This window comes from Coregonus lavaretus (genome assembly GCF_964263955.1).
Source record: "Coregonus lavaretus genome assembly, contig: HAP1_SCAFFOLD_1580, whole genome shotgun sequence".
Taxonomy (NCBI): Eukaryota; Metazoa; Chordata; class Actinopteri; order Salmoniformes; family Salmonidae; genus Coregonus; species Coregonus lavaretus.
In genome coordinates, this window is record NW_028156426.1 from 40,535 (window position 1) to 61,365 (window position 20,831).

General features: G+C 47.4%; 1 protein-coding gene across 4 annotated transcripts in view; it reads left to right on the plus strand.

Annotated features, from left to right (window-relative positions):
• Nucleotides 1–2,548: 2,548 nt before the first annotated feature.
• Nucleotides 2,549–20,831, plus strand: part of LOC311126351 (b(0,+)-type amino acid transporter 1-like) — a gene marked incomplete at its 3' end in the record, with an annotated part of 58,673 nt that continues 40,390 nt past the window's right edge. The window contains exons 1-2 of one of the 4 annotated variants that reach the window (XM_084200356.1): nt 2,549–2,704; nt 16,172–16,244. Coding sequence is in view for 2 of the 4 variants with exons in the window: in XM_084200354.1 (XP_084056480.1) it covers nt 2,678–2,704 (27 nt within the window). Of the gene's footprint in view, nt 2,705–7,927; nt 7,999–16,171; nt 16,245–20,831 lie in introns of those variants that run through there. The other 3 variants (XM_084200357.1, XM_084200354.1, XM_084200355.1) reach the window with 3 other exon arrangements.

Genomic DNA, 20,831 nt, shown 5'->3' on the forward strand with positions numbered 1-20,831 from the left:
TAGTTTATATCCTAGTGTAACTCCAGTAGTTTATATCCTAGTGTAACTACAGTAGTTTATATCCTAGTGTAACTACAGTAGTTTATATCCTAGTGTAACTACAGTAGTTTATATCCTAGTGTAACTACAGTAGTTTATATCCTAGTGTAACTACAGTAGTTTATATCCTAGTGTAACTACAGTAGTTTATATCCTAGTGTAACTACAGTAGTTTATATCCTAGTATAACTACAGTAGTTTATATCCTAGTGTAACTACTGTAGTTTATATCCTAGTGTAACTACAGTAGTTTATATCCTAGTGTAACTACAGTAGTTTATATCCTAGTGTAACTACAGTAGTTTATATCCTAGTGTAACTACAGTAGTTTATATCCTAGTGTAACTACAGTAGTTTATATCCTAGTATAACTACAGTAGTTTATATCCTAGTGTAACTACAGTAGTTTATATCCTAGTGTAACTACAGTAGTTTATATCCTAGTGTAACTCCAGTAGTTTATATCCTAGTGTAACTCCAGTAGTTTATATCCTAGTGTAACTACAGTAGTTTATATCCTAGTGTAACTCCATTAGTTTATATCCTAGTGTAACTACAGTAGTTTATATCCTAGTGTAACTCCAGTAGTTTATATCCTAGTGTAACTACAGTAGTTTATATCCTAGTGTAACTACAGTAGTTTATATCCTAGTGTAACTACAGTAGTTTATATCCTAGTGTAACTACAGTAGTTTATATCCTAGTGTAACTACAGTAGTTTATATCCTAGTGTAACTACAGTAGTTTATATCCTAGTGTAACTACAGTAGTTTATATCCTAGTGTAACTACAGTAGTTTATATCCTAGTGTAACTACAGTAGTTTATATCCTAGTGTAACTCCAGTAGTTTATATCCTAGTATAACTACAGTAGTTTATATCCTAGTGTAACTCCAGTAGTTTATATCCTAGTGTAACTACAGTAGTTTATATCCTAGTGTAACTACAGTAGTTTATATCCTAGTGTAACTACAGTAGTTTATATTCTAGTGTAACTACAGTAGTTTATATCCTAGTGTAACTACAGTAGTTTATATCCTAGTGTAACTACAGTAGTTTATATCCTAGTGTAACTACAGTAGTTTATATCCTAGTGTAACTCCAGTAGTTTATATCCTAGTGTAACTACAGTAGTTTATATCCTAGTGTAACTACTGTAGTTTATATCCTAGTGTAACTACAGTAGTTTATATCCTAGTGTAACTACAGTAGTTTATATCCTAGTGTAACTACAGTAGTTTATATCCTAGTATAACTACAGTAGTTTATATCCTAGTGTAACTACAGTAGTTTATATCCTAGTGTAACTACAGTAGTTTATATCCTAGTGTAACTCCAGTAGTTTATATCCTAGTGTAACTCCAGTAGTTTATATCCTAGTGTAACTACAGTAGTTTATATCCTAGTGTAACTCCATTAGTTTATATCCTAGTGTAACTACAGTAGTTTATATCCTAGTGTAACTCCAGTAGTTTATATCCTAGTGTAACTACAGTAGTTTATATCCTAGTGTAACTACAGTAGTTTATATCCTAGTGTAACTACAGTAGTTTATATCCTAGTGTAACTCCAGTAGTTTATATCCTAGTGTAACTACAGTAGTTTATATCCTAGTGTAACTACAGTAGTTTATATCCTAGTGTAACTACAGTAGTTTATATCCTAGTGTAACTACAGTAGTTTATATCCTAGTGTAACTACAGTAGTTTATATCCTAGTGTAACTACAGTAGTTTATATCCTAGTGTAACTCCAGTAGTTTATATCCTAGTATAACTACAGTAGTTTATATCCTAGTGTAACTACAGTAGTTTATATCCTAGTATACAGTAGTTTATATCCTAGTGTAACTACAGTAGTTTATATCCTAGTGTAACTACAGTAGTTTATATCCTAGTGTAACTACAGTAGTTTATATCCTAGTGTAACTACAGTAGTTTATATCCTAGTGTAACTACAGTAGTTTATATCCTAGTGTAACTACAGTAGTTTATATCCTAGTGTAACTCCAGTAGTTTATATCCTAGTATAACTACAGTAGTTTATATCCTAGTGTAACTACAGTAGTTTATATCCTAGTATACAGTAGTTTATATCCTAGTGTAACTACAGTAGTTTATATCCTAGTATAACTACAGTAGTTTATATTCTAGTGTAACTCCAGCAGTATATAAGACGTAATGTAAACTTACTTTTTCTGTGAGAACATTTCTCCTGTGTTTTCTAATCCTCTACACAGGAACGAATTAATCTTTAGCTTGCCCCCCCCCTCTCTCTTCCCCGTCCCACAATGCACCCTATGCCCTATACAGCGGACTACTGCTGACCAGGGTTTGGGTCAAAAGTGGCCTCTAGTCAAAAGTAGTGTACTCTGTGGAGAATTGGGTGCCGTTTGGGACTCAGTCGTCGTGTCGTGGAGCCAAGACAAACCCTGTAGAACAATCCCTAGCTCTGGTCCATCCTGCGACGACAACGAGCTGCCTCTGTAGTACTAGTGGAGGAACGGGCTCTATCGCCCTGGACCAGAGCTATACAATCCCATGAGTGCTTGGACGGAGTTGGAAAGTTGCAAAGCGTGACAGTTCATTTGGCGTTTTGTTGGAATAAGCGCTCCACAAAGCAAGATGCTGTAGTAAGACATGAACACAGTTATCCCAACGTTGTGGGTGAGTATTAAAAGCATTTCCAACTCGGTTCAAATGTTTTTATTTTAACCATCATTGTGAAAGAATGTGAATTTTAGCAAAAATATAAATATACCGTGCCTTCGGAAAGTATTCAGACCCCTTCCCTTTTTCCACATTTTGTTACATTACAGCCTTATTCTAAAATGGATTTTGCAATCTCTAAAAAATTTAAAAACCAAACTCCAAACGGGCTGTCATGTGCCTTTTACTGAGGAGTGGATTCCGTCTGGCCACTCTACTATAAAGGCCTGATTGGTGGAGTGCTGGAAGGTTCTCCCATCTCCACAGAGAAACTCTGGAGCTCTGTCTGAGTGACCATTGGGTTCTTGGTCACCTCCCTGACCAAGGCCCTTCTCCCCCGATTGCTCAGTTTGGCCAGGTGGCCAGCTCTAGGAAGAGTCTTGGTGGTTCCAAACTTCTTCCATTTAAGAATGATGGAGGCCACTGTGTTCTTGGGGACCTTCAATACTGCAGACATTTTTTGGTACCCTTCCCCAGATCTGTGCCTCGACACAATCCTGTCTCTGAGCTCTACGGACAATTCCTTCGACCTCATGGCTTGGTTTTTTGCTCTAACATGCACTGTCAACTGTGGGACCTTATATAGACAGGTGTGTGCCTTTCCAAATGTGGAAGAAGTCAAGGGGTCTGAATACTTTCCCAATGCACTGTATTGGGCACCATCATCTCAGAATAAGACTCTCTATGCTATTAGTTTCATAATAATAATAATAATAATATGTCATTTAGCAGACGCTTTTATCCAAAGCGACTTACAGTCATGCGTGCATATATTTTTGTGTATGGGTGGTCCCGGGGATCGAACCCACTACCCTGGCGTTACAAGCGCCATGCTCTACCAGCTGAGCTACAGAGGACCATTTCAATGCCTTTATCAGAATCATCATTTTTTTAAAGTTCTCTTGAAATAGTCCTGTTAGCTAACAGTGATGTAGGCATAATGCATGTTCCTAATGGAACCATATTCTCCTGAGGGACCATAAACCCCACTCCATATAGGATGATGATGATCAGTGCTTTAAGACAGTCGTACTATGGATGATTTATTTTTATATATTTATATATATTTTACACAATGTAACTCCAAGTCAATCACGCTTCTGTGAAATCAAACTGTCCACTTAGGAAGCAACACTGATTGACAACAAGCTGCTTGGCGATGGTCTTGTAGCCCATTCCAGCCTTGTGTAGGTCTACAATCTTGTCCCTGACATCCTTGGAGAGCTCTTTGGTCTTGGCCATGGTGGAGAGTTTGGAATCGGATTGATTGATTGCTTCTGTGGACAGGTGTCTTTTTATACAGGTAACAAACTGAGATTAGGAGCACTCCCTTTAAGAGTGTGCTCCTAATCTCAGCTCGTTACCTGTATAAAAGACACCCGGGAGCCAGAAATCTTTCTGATTGAGAGGGGGTCAAATACTTAATTCGCTCATTAAAATGCAAATCAATTTATAAAATTGTTGACATGCGTTTTTCTGGATTTTTTTGTTGTTATTCTGTCTCTCACTTTTCAAATAAACCTACCATTAAAATTATAGGCTGATCATGTCTTTGTCAGTGGGCAAACGTACAAAATCAGCAGGGGATCAAATACTTTTCCCCCTCACTGTAGGGAATAGGGTGGCCAGTCACAGCACATTATATCAGTCATTCTATTCATTTCAATATGTCATGTGTTTTACAACGTTGCGTTGCCAGCCTTGGTTTTTATGGCAATGGGAATATGAGTGCTGCAGACTGTAGAGCCACGATGTAATGGGCAAGTCAAGGTCATGACATTCTCTTTATGGAAAGTGACATTGTGTTTTATGTTCGTCCTATGAAATGCTAGTTGGCATTTATCAGGCTGATGTGTGCTGCCACAGTATATTAAATACTTTATTGTCCCCGAGGACAATAGAGATTGTTGCCGCTTCCACAGAAATACAGAGAATCAATAACGACACAGAAATGACATGTGAGGCAGATATGAAATCCATTGAGAATACAGGTGAATACAAGTTGCAGTGAAACCAGTTGTGTGACTGTGTGAGGTGGCTTTGGTCTCTTATGAGAAGTGTCTGTCTGCATCTCACAACAACATCTGAGGGACGATGCAGGAACCACTGCCTCCATGTGTGTTACTGCCAAGTTGGAGCTGAGCACAAAATGTCTATCTAGGATCTCACCCATCGGAACACTACTAGACCAGGGCCCAGAGGGAGCACTACTCTAGACCAGGGCCCAGAGAGAGCACTACTTTAGACCAGGGTCCAGAGGGAGCACTACTTTAGACCAGGGTCCAGAGGGAGCACTACTTTAGACCAGGGTCCAGAGGGAGCACTGCTTTAGACCAGGGTCCAGAGGGAGCACTACTTTAGACCAGGGTTCAGAGGGAGCACTACTTTAGACCAGGGTTCAGAGGGAGCACTACTTTAGACCAGGGTTCAGAGGGAGCACTACTTTAGACCAGGGTCCAGAGGGAGCACTGCTTTAGACCAGGGTCCAGAGGGAGCACTACTTTAGACCAGGGTCCAGAGGGAGCACTACTTTAGACCAGGGTCCAGAGGGAGCACTACTTTAGACCAGGGTTCAGAGGGAGCACTGCTTTAGACCAGGGTCCAGAGGGAGCACTACTTTAGACCAGGGTCCAGAGGGAGCACTACTTTAGACCAGGGTCCAGAGGGAGCACTACTTTAGACCAGGGTCCATAGGGAGCACTACTTTAGACCAGGGTCCAGAGGGAGCACTACTTTAGACCAGGGTCCAGAGGGAGCACTACTTTAGACCAGGGTCCAGAGGGAGCACTACTTTAGACCAGGGTCCAGAGGGAGCACTACTTTAGACCAGGGTCCAGAGGGAGCACTACTTTAGACCAGGGTCCAGAGGGAGCACTACTTTAGACCAGGGTCCAGAGGGAGCACTACTTTAGACCAGGGTCCAGAGGGAGAACTACTTTAGACCAGGGTCCAGAGGGAGCACTACTTTAGACCAGGGTCCAGAGGGAGCACTACTTTAGACCAGGGTCCACAGGGAGCACTACTTTAGACCAGGGCCCAGAGGGAGCACTACTTTAGACCAGGGTCCACAGGGAGCACTACTTTAGACCAGGGTCCAGAGGGAGCACTACTTTAGACCAGGGTCCAGAGGGAGCACTACTTTAGACCAGGGTCCAGAGGGAGCACTACTTTAGACCAGGGCCCAGAGGGAGCACTACTTTAGACCAGGGTCCAGAGGGAGCACTACTTTAGACCAGGGTCCATAGGGAGCACTACTTTAGACCAGGGTCCATAGGGAGCACTACTTTAGACCAGGGCCCATAGGGAGCACTACTTTAGACCAGGGTCCACAGGGAGCACTACTTTAGACCAGGGTCCATAGGGAGCACTACTTTAGACCAGGGCCCATAGGGAGCACTACTTTAGACCAGGGTCCAGAGGGAGCACTACTTTAGACCAGGGTCCAGAGGGAGCACTACTTTAGACCAGGGTCCAGAGGGAGCACTACTTTAGACCAGGGTCCAGAGGGAGCACTACTTTAGACCAGGGTCCAGAGGGAGCACTACTTTAGACCAGGGTCCAGAGGGAGCACTACTTTAGACCAGGGTCCAGAGGGAGCACTACTTTAGACCAGGGTCCAGAGGGAGCACTACTTTAGACCAGGGTCCAGAGGGAGCACTACTTTAGACCAGGGTCCAGAGGGAGCACTACTTTAGACCAGGGTCCATAGGGAGCACTACTTTAGACCAGGGCCCAGAGGGAGCACTACTTTAGACCAGGGTCCAGAGGGAGCACTACTTTAGACCAGGGTCCAGAGAGAGCACTACTTTAGACCAGGGTCCATAGGGAGCACTACTTTAGACCAGGGTTCAGAGGGAGCACTACTTTAGACCAGGGTCCAGAGAGAGCACTACTTTAGACCAGGGTCCACAGGGAGCACTACTTTAGACCAGGGTCCAGAGGGAGCACTACTTTAGACCAGGGCCCAGAGGGAGCACTACTTTAGACCAGGGCCCAGAGGGAGCACTACTTTAGACCAGGGTCCAGAGGGAGCACTGCTTTAGACCAGGGTTCAGAGGGAGCACTACTTACACACCTCTATGGCAGTCGTCTCAGTTCTGCCTGCAACACACTACACACACCTCTATGGCAGTCGTCTCAGTTCTGCCTGCAACACACTACACACACCTCTATGGCAGTCGTCTCAGTTCTGCCTGCAACACACTACACACACCTCTATGGCAGTCGTCTCAGTTCAGCCTGCAACACACTACACACACCTCTATGGCAGGCGTCTCAGTTCTGCCTGCAACACACTACACACACCTCTATGGCAGGCGTCTCAGCTCTACCACGTGGGGAGTCATATGTCCCTATCAAATATCCCTATCAAAGGGCTGACTGGCTGACGGACTGTATCCCAACAGACACCCTATTCCCTATATAGTAGGGTGCTGGTCAAAAGTAGTGCACTCTGTGGGGAATTGGGTGCTGTTTGGGACGTACTCTAGCTGCTTTACCTCCCTGATCTCTACCCCCTGCCTCCTCCTACCTCCCTGTTCTCCAGCCCCTGCCTCCTCCTACCTCCCTGTTCTCTAGCCCCTGCCTCCTCCTACCTCCCTGTTCTCCAGCCCCCTGCCTCCTCCTACCTCCCTGTTCTCCAGCCCCCTGCCTCCTCCTACCTCCCTGTTCTCCAGCCCCTGCCTCCTCCTACCTCCCTGTTCTCCAGCCCCTGCCTCCTCCTACCTCCCTGTTCTCCAGCCCCTGCCTCCTCCTACCTCCCTGTTCTCCAGCCCCTGCCTCCTCCTACCTCCCTGTTCTCTGGCCCCTGCCTCCTCCTACCTCCCTGTTCTCCAGCCCCTGTCTCCTCCTACCTCCCTGTTCTCCAGCCCCTGCCTCCTCCTACCTCCCTGTTCTCTGGCCCCTGCCTCCTCCTACCTCCCTGTTCTCCAGCCCCTGCCTCCTCCTACCTCCCTGTTCCCCAGCCCCTGCCTCCTCCTACCTCCCTGTTCTCTACCCCCTGCCTCCTCCTACCTCCCTGTTCTCCAGCCCCTGCCTCCTCCTACCTCCCTGTTCTCCAGCCCCTGTCTCCTCCTACCTCCCTGTTCTCCAGCCCCTGTCTCCTCCAATCAGATGGAGTGTTGAGTCTGAGTTTCTCCTCCCATAATGTGTGCTTTGTCTCAGGGAGACAGCCAGGAGTAGTTGAGACCCACAGAGGAACGTGTTCTGCATCTTAGTAGATCTATCTGTAGTTGATGATTTCTGGATATCAGGTGAGTCTGCTTTGTTGACGCCAGCTGCGTCAGAGGAGAGGGATTTTTGTCTGGCGGTTTCAAGTTCAGTCAGTGGTTCTGGAAATGGTGTGTTACTATGAGAGGCAGCAGAACAGAGGTACAGAACAGAACAGGACAGGTGGATGTTTGGTGCACTATATAGGGAATAGGTCTCTGGTCTAAAGTAGTGCACTATATAGGGAATAGGGTACCATTCTCTGGTCTAAAGTAGTGCACTATATAGGGAATAGGGTGCCATTCTCTGGTCTAAAGTAGTGCACTATATAGGGAATAGGGTGCCATTCTCTGGTCTAAAGTAGTGCACTATATAGGGAATAGGGTGCCATTCTCTGGTCTAAAGTAGTGCACTATATAGGGAATAGGGTGTCATTCTCTGGTCTAAAGTGTCTCCCGAGTGGCGCAGTGGTCTAAGGCATCGCAGTGCCACTAGAGATCCTGGTTCGAATCCAGGCTCTGTCGTAGCCGGCCGCGACCGGGAGACCCATGGGGCGGCGCACAATTGTCCCAGCGTCGTCCAGGTTAGGGGAGGGAATGGCCGGCAGGGATGTAGCTCAGTTGGTAGAGCATGGCGTTTGCAACGCCAGGGTTGTGGGTTCGATTCCCACGGGGGGCCAGTATGAAAAATAAAAATGTATGCACTCACTAACTGTAAGTCGCTCTGGATAAGAGCGTCTGCTAAATGACAAAAATGTAAAAATGTAAATGTAAAGTAGTGCACTATATAGGGAATAGGGTGCCATTCTCTGGTCTAAAGTAGTGCACTATATAGGGAATAGGGTGCCATTCTCTGGTCTAAAGTAGTGCTCTATATAGGGAATAGGGTGTCATTCTCTGGTCTAAAGTAGTGCACTATATAGGGAATAGGGTGCCATTCTCTGGTCTAAAGTAGTGCACTATATAGGGAATAGGGTGCCATTCTCTGGTCTAAAGTAGTGCACTATATAGGGAATAGGGTGCCATTCTCTGGTCTAAAGTAGTGCACTATATAGGGAATAGGGTGCCATTCTCTGGTCTAAAGTAGTGCACTATATAGGGAATAGGGTGTCATTTGGTACTCAACCACTGTGGTGTGTCTGTCCGTCCGTCTATGTCTGTCCATCTATCTGTCTGTCCGTCCGTCTGTCTCTGTCCGACCGCATGTGTCTGTCTGCCTGTCTGCCTATCTGTATATCATAGAGGGTGTAACAGATCAAGCATTAACAGGACAAGGTCATGTAGAGTAGTAAACCAATGACAGTAGTTCACAAAGTGTTCACTCTGCTTCACCCCTACTATAGACCTGAACCCTCGTAGCTGACAGGCTGCCTACCATAGACCTGAACCCTCGTAGCTGACAGGCTGCCAACTATAGACCTGAACCCTCGTAGCTAACAGGCTGCCTACCATAGACCTGAACCCTCGTAGCTGACAGGCTGCCTACTATAGACCTGAACCCTCGTAGCTGACAGGCTGCCTACTATAGACCTGAACCCTCGTAGCTGACAGGCTGTCTACCATAGACCTGAACCCTCGTAGCTGACAGGCTGCCTACCATAGACCTGAACCCTCGTAGCTGACAGGCTGCCTACCATAGACCTGAACCCTCGTAGCTGACAGGCTGTCTACTATAGACCTGAACCCTCGTAGCTGACAGGCTGCCTACCATAGACCTGAACCCTCGTAGCTGACAGGCTGCCTACCATAGACCTGAACCCTCGTAGCTGACAGGCTGTCTACTATAGACCTGAACCCTCGTAGCTGACAGGCTGTCTACCATAGACCTGAACCCTCGTAGCTGACAGGCTGTCTACTATAGACCTGAACCCTCGTAGCTGACAGGCTGTCTACTATAGACCTGAACCCTCGTAGCTGACAGGCTGTCTACTATAGACCTGAACCCTCGTAGCTGACAGGCTGCCTACCATAGACCTGAACCCTCGTAGCTGACAGGCTGCCTACCATAGACCTGAACCCTCGTAGCTGACAGGCTGTCTACTATAGACCTGAACCCTCGTAGCTGACAGGCTGCCTACCATAGACCTGAACCCTCGTAGCTGACAGGCTGTCTACCATAGACATGAACCCTCGTAGCTGACAGGCTGTCTACTATAGACCTGAACCCTCGTAGCTGACAGGCTGTCTACTATAGACCTGAACCCTCGTAGCTGACAGGCTGCCTACCATAGACCTGAACCCTCGTAGCTGACAGGCTGCCGACCATAGACCTGAACCCTCGTAGCTAACAGGCTGCCTACCATAGACCTGAACCCTCGTAGATAACAGGCTGTCTACTATAGACCTGAACCCTCGTAGCTGACAGGCTGCCTACTATAGACCTGAACCCTCGTAGCTGACAGGCTGCCTACCATAGACCTGAACCCTCGTAGCTGACAGGCTGCCTACTATAGACCTGAACCCTCCTAGCTGACAGGCTGCCTACTATAGACCTGAACCCTCGTAGCTAACAGGCTGTCTACTATAGACCTGAACCCTCGTAGCTGACAGGCTGCCTACCATAGACCTGAACCCTCGTAGCTGACAGGCTGTCTACCATAGACCTGAACCCTCGTAGCTGACAGGCTGCCTACTATAGACCTGAACCCTCGTAGCTGACAGGCTGTCTTCCATAGACCTGAACCCTCGTAGCTAACAGGCTGCCTACTATAGACCTGAACCCTCGTAGCTAACAGGCTGTCTACTATAGACCTGAACCCTCGTAGCTGACAGGCTGCCTACCATAGACCTGAACCCTCGTAGCTGACAGGCTGCCTACTATAGACCTGAACCCTCGTAGCTGACAGGCTGCCTACCATAGATCTGAACCCTCGTAGCTGACAGGCTGCCTACCATAGATCTGAACCCTCGTAGCTGACAGGCTGCCTACTATAGACCTGAACCCTCGTAGCTGACAGGCTGCCTACCATAGACCTGAACCCTCGTAGCTGACAGGCTGCCTACCATAGACCTGAACCCTCGTAGCTGACAGGCTGCCTACCATAGACCTGAACCCTCGTAGCTGACAGGCTGCCTACCATAGACCTGAACCCTCGTAGCTAACAGGCTGTCTACTATAGACCTGAACCCTCGTAGCTGACAGGCTGCCTACCATAGACCTGAACCCTCGTAGCTGACAGGCTGTCTACCATAGACATGAACCCTCGTAGCTGACAGGCTGTCTACTATAGACCTGAACCCTCGTAGCTGACAGGCTGCCTACCATAGACCTGAACCCTCGTAGCTGACAGGCTGCCTACCATAGACCTGAACCCTCGTAGCTAACAGGCTGCCTACCATAGACCTGAACCCTCGTAGATAACAGGCTGTCTACTATAGACCTGAACCCTCGTAGCTGACAGGCTGCCTACTATAGACCTGAACCCTCGTAGCTGACAGGCTGCCTACTATAGACCTGAACCCTCCTAGCTGACAGGCTGCCTACTATAGACCTGAACCCTCGTAGCTAACAGGCTGTCTACTATAGACCTGAACCCTCGTAGCTGACAGGCTGCCTACCATAGACCTGAACCCTCGTAGCTGACAGGCTGTCTACCATAGACCTGAACCCTCATAGCTAACAGGCTGCCTACTATAGACCTGAACCCTCGTAGCTAACAGGCTGTCTACTATAGACCTGAACCCTCGTAGCTGACAGGCTGCCTACCATAGACCTGAACCCTCGTAGCTGACAGGCTGCCTACTATAAACCTGAACCCTCGTAGCTGACAGGCTGCCTACCATAGACCTGAACCCTCGTAGCTAACAGGCTGTCTACTATAGACCTGAACCCTCGTAGCTGACAGGCTGCCTACCATAGACCTGAACCCTCGTAGCTGACAGGCTGCCTACTATAGACCTGAACCCTCGTAGCTGACAGGCTGCCTACCATAGATCTGAACCCTCGTAGCTGACAGGCTGCCTACCATAGATCTGAACCCTCGTAGCTGACAGGCTGCCTACTATAGACCTGAACCCTCGTAGCTGACAGGCTGCCTACCATAAACCTGAACCCTCGTAGCTGACAGGCTGCCTACCATAGACCTGAACCCTCGTAGCTGACAGGCTGCCTACCATAGACCTGAACCCTCGTAGCTGACAGGCTGCCTACCATAGACCTGAACCCTCGTAGCTGACAGGCTGCCTACCATAGACCTGAACCCTCGTAGCTGACAGGCTGTCTACCATAGACATGAACCCTCGTAGCTGACAGGCTGTCTACTATAGACCTGAACCCTCGTAGCTGACAGGCTGTCTACTATAGACCTGAACCCTCGTAGCTGACAGGCTGTCTACTATAGACCTGAACCCTCGTAGCTGACAGGCTGCCTACCATAGACCTGAACCCTCGTAGCTGACAGGCTGTCTACCATAGACATGAACCCTCGTAGCTGACAGGCTGTCTACTATAGACCTGAACCCTCGTAGCTGACAGGCTGTCTACTATAGACCTGAACCCTCGTAGCTGACAGGCTGCCTACCATAGACCTGAACCCTCGTAGCTGACAGGCTGCCTACCATAGACCTGAACCCTCGTCGCTAACAGGCTGCCTACCATAGACCTGAACCCTCGTAGATAACAGGCTGTCTACTATAGACCTGAACCCTCGTAGCTGACAGGCTGCCTACTATAGACCTGAACCCTCGTAGCTGACAGGCTGCCTACCATAGACCTGAACCCTCGTAGCTGACAGGCTGCCTACTATAGACCTGAACCCTCCTAGCTGACAGGCTGCCTACTATAGACCTGAACCCTCGTAGCTAACAGGCTGTCTACTATAGACCTGAACCCTCGTAGCTGACAGGCTGCCTACCATAGACCTGAACCCTCGTAGCTGACAGGCTGCCTACCATAGACCTGAACCCTCGTAGCTGACAGGCTGCCTACCATAGACCTGAACCCTCGTAGCTAACAGGCTGTCTACTATAGACCTGAACCCTCGTAGCTGACAGGCTGCCTACCATAGACCTGAACCCTCGTAGCTGACAGGCTGTCTACCATAGACATGAACCCTCGTAGCTGACAGGCTGTCTACTATAGACCTGAACCCTCGTAGCTGACAGGCTGTCTACTATAGACCTGAACCCTCGTAGCTGACAGGCTGCCTACCATAGACCTGAACCCTCATAGCTGACAGGCTGCCTACCATAGACCTGAACCCTCGTAGCTAACAGGCTGCCTACCATAGACCTGAACCCTCGTAGATAACAGGCTGTCTACTATAGACCTGAACCCTCGTAGCTGACAGGCTGCCTACTATAGACCTGAACCCTCGTAGCTGACAGGCTGCCTACCATAGACCTGAACCCTCGTAGCTGACAGGCTGCCTACTATAGACCTGAACCCTCCTAGCTGACAGAATGCCTACTATAGACCTGAACCCTCGTAGCTAACAGGCTGTCTACTATAGACCTGAACCCTCGTAGCTGACAGGCTGCCTACCATAGACCTGAACCCTCGTAGCTGACAGGCTGTCTACCATAGACCTGAACCCTCGTAGCTAACAGGCTGCCTACTATAGACCTGAACCCTCGTAGCTAACAGGCTGTCTACTATAGACCTGAACCCTCGTAGCTGACAGGCTGCCTACTATAGACCTGAACCCTCGTAGCTGACAGGCTGCCTACCATAGACCTGAACCCTCGTAGCTGACAGGCTGCCTACCATAGACCTGAACCCTCGTAGCTGACAGGCTGTCTACCATAGACCTGAACCCTCGTAGCTAACAGGCTGCCTACTATAGACCTGAACCCTCGTAGCTAACAGGCTGCCTACCATAGACCTGAACCCTCGTAGCTGACAGGCTGCCTACTATAGACCTGAACCCTCGTAGCTGACAGGCTGCCTACCATAGACCTGAACCCTCGTAGCTAACAGGCTGTCTACTATAGACCTGAACCCTCGTAGCTGACAGGCTGCCTACCATAGACCTGAACCCTCGTAGCTGACAGGCTGCCTACTATAGACCTGAACCCTCGTAGCTGACAGGCTGCCTACCATAGATCTGAACCCTCGTAGCTGACAGGCTGCCTACCATAGATCTGAACCCTCGTAGCTGACAGGCTGCCTACTATAGACCTGAACCCTCGTAGCTGACAGGCTGCCTACCATAGACCTGAACCCTCGTAGCTGACAGGCTGCCTACCATAGACCTGAACCCTCGTAGCTGACAGGCTGCCTACCATAGACCTGAACCCTCGTAGCTGACAGGCTGCCTACCATAGACCTGAACCCTCGTAGCTAACAGGCTGTCTACTATAGACCTGAACCCTCGTAGCTGACAGGCTGCCTACCATAGACCTGAACCCTCGTAGCTGACAGGCTGTCTACCATAGACATGAACCCTCGTAGCTGACAGGCTGTCTACTATAGACCTGAACCCTCGTATCTGACAGGCTGTCTACTATAGACCTGAACCCTCGTAGCTGACAGGCTGCCTACCATAGACCTGAACCCTCATAGCTGACAGGCTGCCTACCATAGACCTGAACCCTCGTAGCTAACAGGCTGCCTACCATAGACCTGAACCCTCGTAGATAACAGGCTGTCTACTATAGACCTGAACCCTCGTAGCTGACAGGCTGCCTACTATAGACCTGAACCCTCGTAGCTGACAGGCTGCCTACCATAGACCTGAACCCTCGTAGCTGACAGGCTGCCTACTATAGACCTGAACCCTCCTAGCTGACAGGCTGCCTACTATAGACCTGAACCCTCGTAGCTAACAGGCTGTCTACTATAGACCTGAACCCTCGTAGCTGACAGGCTGCCTACCATAGACCTGAACCCTCGTAGCTGACAGGCTGTCTACCATAGACCTGAACCCTCGTAGCTAACAGGCTGCCTACTATAGACCTGAACCCTCGTTGCTGACTGGCTGCCTACCATAGACCTGAACCCTCGTAGCTGACAGGCTGCCTACCATAGACCTGAACCCTCGTAGCTGACAGGCTGCCTACCATAGACCTGAACCCTCGTAGCTGACTGGCTGTCTACTATAGACCTGAACCCTCGTAGCTGACTGGCTGTCTACTATAGACCTGAACCCTCGTAGCTGACAGGCTGTCTACTATAGACCTGAACCCTCGTAGCTGACTGGCTGTCTACTATAGACCTGAACCCTCGTAGCTGACAGGCTGTCTACTATAGACCTGAACCCTCGTAGCTGACAGGCTGTCTACCATAGACCTGAACCCTCGTAGCTGACAGGCTGGGTGACCATCAGGACACCTGTTACAGTGTGTGTGTTGTGTGTGTAAACGTGCGTGTGCGTGGGACGTGTGTGTGTAACCATTTTCAATGTGTGCATCTTTGTTTCAGCTTCCAGAGAGTTATCTGAAGACATCCTCTTTGTTTCAGCTTCCAGAGAGTTATCTGAAGACATCCTCTTTGTTTCAGCTTCCAGAGAGTTATCTGAAGACATCCTCTTTGTTTCAGCTTCCAGAGAGTTATCTGAAGACATCCTCTTTGTTTCAACTTCCAGAGAGTTATCTGAAGACATCCTCTTTGTTTCAGCTTCCAGAGAGTTATCTGAAGACATCCTCTTTGTTTCAGCTTTCAGAGAGTTATCTGAAGACATCCTCTTTGTTTCAGCTTTCAGAGAGTTATCTGAAGACATCCTCTTTGTTTCAGCTTCCAGAGAGTTATCTGAAGACATCCTCTTTGTTTCAGCTTCCAGAGAGTTATCTGAAGACATCCTCTTTGTTTCAGCTTCCAGAGAGTTATCTGAAGACATCCTCTTTGTTTCAGCTTCCAGAGAGTTATCTGAAGACATCCTCTTTGTTTCAGCTTCCAGAGAGTTATCTGAAGACATCCTCTTTGTTTCAGCTTCCAGAGAGTTATCTGAAGACATCCTCTTTGTTTCAGCTTCCAGAGAGTTATCTGAAGACATCCTCTTTGTTTCAGCTTCCAGAGAGTTATCTGAAGACATCCTCTTTGTTTCAGCTTCCAGAGAGTTATCTGAAGACATCCTCTTTGTTTCAGCTTCCAGAGAGTTATCTGAAGACATCCTCTTTGTTTCAGCTTCCAGAGAGTTATCTGAAGACATCCTCTTTGTTTCAGCTTCCAGAGAGTTATCTGAAGACATCCTCTTTGTTTCAGCTTCCAGAGAGTTATCTGAAGACATCCTCTTTGTTTCAGCTTCCAGAGAGTTATCTGAAGACATCCTCTTTGTTTCAGCTTCCAGAGAGTTATCTGAAGACATCCTTGGGTTCCTGCATTAAAGACAACTACAAACATTTCTACACAGGAGGTAAATATCTAAGATGCTATGAGCAAGGTTTTATAAAGAGAGCTCCCAATATTACCCTGGTCACAGATCTGTTACAGTTGAAGTCGGAAGTTTACATACACCTTAGCCAAATACATTTAAACTCAGTTTTTCACAATTCCTGACATTTAATCCTAGTAAAAATTCCCTGTCTTAGGTCAGTTAGGATCACCAGTTTATTTTAAGAATGTGTAATGTCAGAATAATAGTAGAGAGAATGATTTATTTCAGCTTTTATTTCTTTCATCACATTCCCAGTGGGTCAGAAGTTTACATACACTCAATTAGTATTTGGTAGCATTGCCTTTAAATTGTTTAACTTGGGTCAAACGTTTCGGGTAGCCTTCCACAAGCTTCCCACAATAAGTTGGGTGAATTTTGACCCATTCCTCCTGACAGAGCTGGTGTAACTGAGTCAGGTTTGTAGGCCTCCTTGCTCGCACACACTTTTTCAATTATGCCCACATATTTTCTATAGGATTGAGGTCAGGGCTTTGTGATGGCCACTCCAATACCTTGACTTTGTTGTCCTTAAGCCATTTTGCCACAACTTTGGAAGTATGCTTGGGGTCATTGTCCATTTGGAAGACCCATTTGCGACCAAGCTTTAACTTCCTGACTGATGTCTTGAGATGTTGCTTCAATATATCCACATAATTTTCCTTCCTCATGATGCCATCTATTTTGTGAAGTGCACCAGTCCCGCCTGCAGCAAAGCACCCCCACAGCATGATGCTGCCACCCCCGTGTTTCACAGTTGGGATGGTGTTCTTCGGCTTGCAAGCAACCCCCTTTTTCCTCCAAACATAACGATGGTCATTATGGCCAAACAGTTCTATTTTTGTTTCATCAGACCAGAGGACATTTCTCCAAAAAGTACAAACTTTGTCCCCATGTGCAGTTGCAAACCGTAGTCTGGCTTTTTTATGGCGGTTTTGGAGCAGTGGCTTCTTCCTTGCTGTGCGGCCTTTCAGGTTATGTCGATATAGGACTAGTTTTACTGTGGATATAGATACTTTTGTACCTGTTTCCTCCAGCATCTTCACAAGGTCCTTTGCTGTTGTTCTGGGATTGATTTGCACTTTTCGCACCAAAGTACGTTAATCTCTAGGAGACAGAACACGTCTCCTTCCTGAGTGGTATGACGGCTGCGTGGTCCCATGGTGTTTATACTTGCGTACTATTGTTTGTACAGATGAACGTGGTACCTTCAGGCGTTTGGAAATTGCTCCCAAGGATGAACCAGACTTGTGGAGGTCTACAATTCTTTTTCTGAGGTCTTGGCTGATTTCTTTTCATTTTCCCATGATGTCAAGCAAAGAGGCACTGAAGGTAGGCCTTGAAACACATCCACAGGTACACCTCCAATTGACTCAAATTATGTCAATTAGCCTATCAGAAGCTTCTAAAGCCATGACATCATTTTCTGGAATTTTCCAAGCTGTTCAAAGGCAGAGTCAACTTAGGGTATGTAAACTTCTGACCCACTGGAATTGTGATACAGTGAATTATAAGTGAAATAATCTGTCTGTAAACAATTGTAGGAAAAATTACTTGTGTCATGCACAAAGTAGATGTCCTAACCGACTTGCCAAAACTATAGTTTGTTAACAAGAAATTTGTGGAGTGGTTGAAAAACAAGTTTTAATGACTCCAACCTGAGTGTATGTAAACTTCCGACTTCAACTGTATATAAAGAGAGCACCCAATATTGGCCTGGTCCCAGATCTGTTTGTGCTGTCAAGTCAACTGACTCTTTGTCATGACACCGAGTGACAAGGCGTTGCCATGATGACACAAACAGCCTGAGCCGACTAACACCAGACAACACCAGGACATGGTGACACGGTGACACTTCATACAACCAACACCAGGACACGGTGACACGGTGACACTTCATACAACCAACACCAGGACATGGTGACACGGTGACACTTCATACAACCAACACCAGGACATGGTGACACGGTGACACTTCATACAACCAACACCAGGACATGGTGACACGGTGACACTTCATACAACCAACACCAGGACATGGTGACACGGTGACACTTCATACAACCAACACCAGGACACGGTGACACGGTGACACTTCATACAACCAACACCAGGACATGGTGACACGGTGACACTTCATACAACCAACACCAGGACATGGTTGCATAGTGACAGTTCATACAACCAACACCACCTTTCAGCTCCATACCTTACAACCAATGAGGTATTGCTTTTTCCCCAACAAAGTGGTGTGACGGAAGTATCCTGTTTCTGATCAGAGCTGTCGCTGAATCACTGTGTGTGCATCCCAAATAGTACGCTATATAAGGAATAGTGTGCCATTTAGCCCCTGGTAGCGTACTATAAAAAAAAATATATATACTGTATATATTTAACCTTTATTTAGCCAGGGAGTCATGCTGAGACCACTGTCTCTTTTGCAGATGAGCCATGCATGAACAAATCAATAAACAATTACACTATACATACACTACATGACCAAAAGTATGTGGACACCTGCTCGTCGAACATCTCGTTCCAAAATCATGGGCATTAATATGGAGTTGGTCCCCCCCCTTTGCTGCTATAACAGCCTCCACTCTTCTGGGAAGGCTTTCCACTAGATGTTGGAACATTGCTGTGGGGACTTGCTTCCATTCAGCCACAAGAGCATTAGTGAGGTTGGGCACTGATGTTGGGCGAATAGGCCTGGCTCGCAGTCGGCGTTCCAATTCATCCCAAAGGGATGTGGTTGAGGTCAGGGCTCTGTGCAGGCCAGTCAAGTTCTTCCACACTGATCTCGACAAACCATTTCTGTATGGCCCTCACGGGGACATTGTCATGATGAAACAGGAAAGGGCCTTCCCTAAACTGTTGCCACAAAGTTGGAAGCACAGAATCGTCTAGAATGTCATTGTATGCTGTAGCGTTAAGATTTCCCTTCACTGGAACTAAGGGGCCTAGCCCGAACCATGAAAAACAGCCCTAGACCATTATTCCTCCTCCACCAAACTTTACAGTTGGCACTATGCATTGGGGCAGGTAGCGTTCTCCTGTCATCCACAAAATCCAGATTTGTCCATCAGACTGGCCGATGGTGGTCGGACTGCCAGATGGCGAAGCGTGGTTCACCACTCCAGAGAGCGCATTTCCACTGCTCCAGAGTCCAATGGCTGCGAGCTTTACACCACTCCAACCGACACTTGGCATTACGTATGGTGATCTTAGGCTTGTGTGCGGGTGCTCGGCCATGGAAACCCATTTCAGGAAGCTCCCGACGAAACAGTTCTTGTGCTGACATTGGTTCTAGAGGCAGTTTGGAACTCGGTAGTGAATGTTGCAACCGAGGACAGATGATTTCTACGCGCTACGTGCTTCAGCACTCGGCGCTCCCTTTCTGTGAGCTTGTGTGGCTTTCCACTTCGTGACTGAGCCGTTGTTGCTCCTAGACATTTCCTCTTCACAATAACAGCACTTACAGTTGACCGGGGCAGCTCTAGCAGGGCAGAAATTTGACGAACTGACTTGTTGGAAAGGTGGCATCCTATGACGGTGCCCCGTTGAAAGTCACTGAGCTCTTCAGTAAGGTCATTCTACTGCCAACGTTTGTCTATGGAGATTGCATGGCTGTGTGCTCGATTTTATACACCTGTCAGCAACGGGTGTGGCTGAAATAGCCAATTCTACTCATTTGAAGGGGCGTCCACATACTTTCAGCCATAGTGTATCATGAAGAAAAGCTTTATATGGAACAGGGTACCATTTGGGATGCACCCTGGTAGCTGTTTTGCAGAGCATAGCTCATCAGAGAGGGACTGAAGGGATTTGAGTGTTATAAGTGATTTAATAGGAATGTGCATCTTTCCCTTTCAAGACGATTCGATGCGCATCTTGATTTGATCAGAGGAACGAATCAGTGTGATTCGGTTAGATTCAATACGATTCGATGCGCATCTCGATTTGATCAGAGGAACGAATCAGTGTGATTCGGTTAGATTCAATACGATTCGATGCGCATCTCGATTTGATCAGAGGAACGAATCAGTGTGATTCGGTTAGATTCAATACGATTCGATGCGCATCTCGATTTGATCAGAGGAACGAATCAGTGTGATTCGGTTAGATTCAATACGATTCGATGCGCATCTCGAATTTGATCAGAGGAACGAATCAGTGTGATTTGGTTAGATTCAATACGATTCGATGCGCATCTCGATTTAATCAGAGGAACGAATCAGTGTGATTCGGTTAGATTCAATACGATTCGATGCGGATCTCGATTTGATCAGAGGAACGAATCAATGTGATTCAGTTAGACTCAATACGATTCGATTCACTAACATTTTCCATTTAACATTAATATCTGCTGCCTCTCTGAGCTGGGCCTCTCTGAGCTGGGCCTCTCTGAGCTGGGTCTCTCTGAGCTGGGCCTCTCTGAGCTGGGCCTCTCTGAGCTGGGCCTCTCTGAGCTGGGCCTCTCTGAGCTGGGCCTCTCTGAGCTGGGCCTCTCTGAGCTGGGCCTCTCTGACCTGGGCCTCTCTGAGCTGGGCCTCTCTGAGCTGGGCCTCT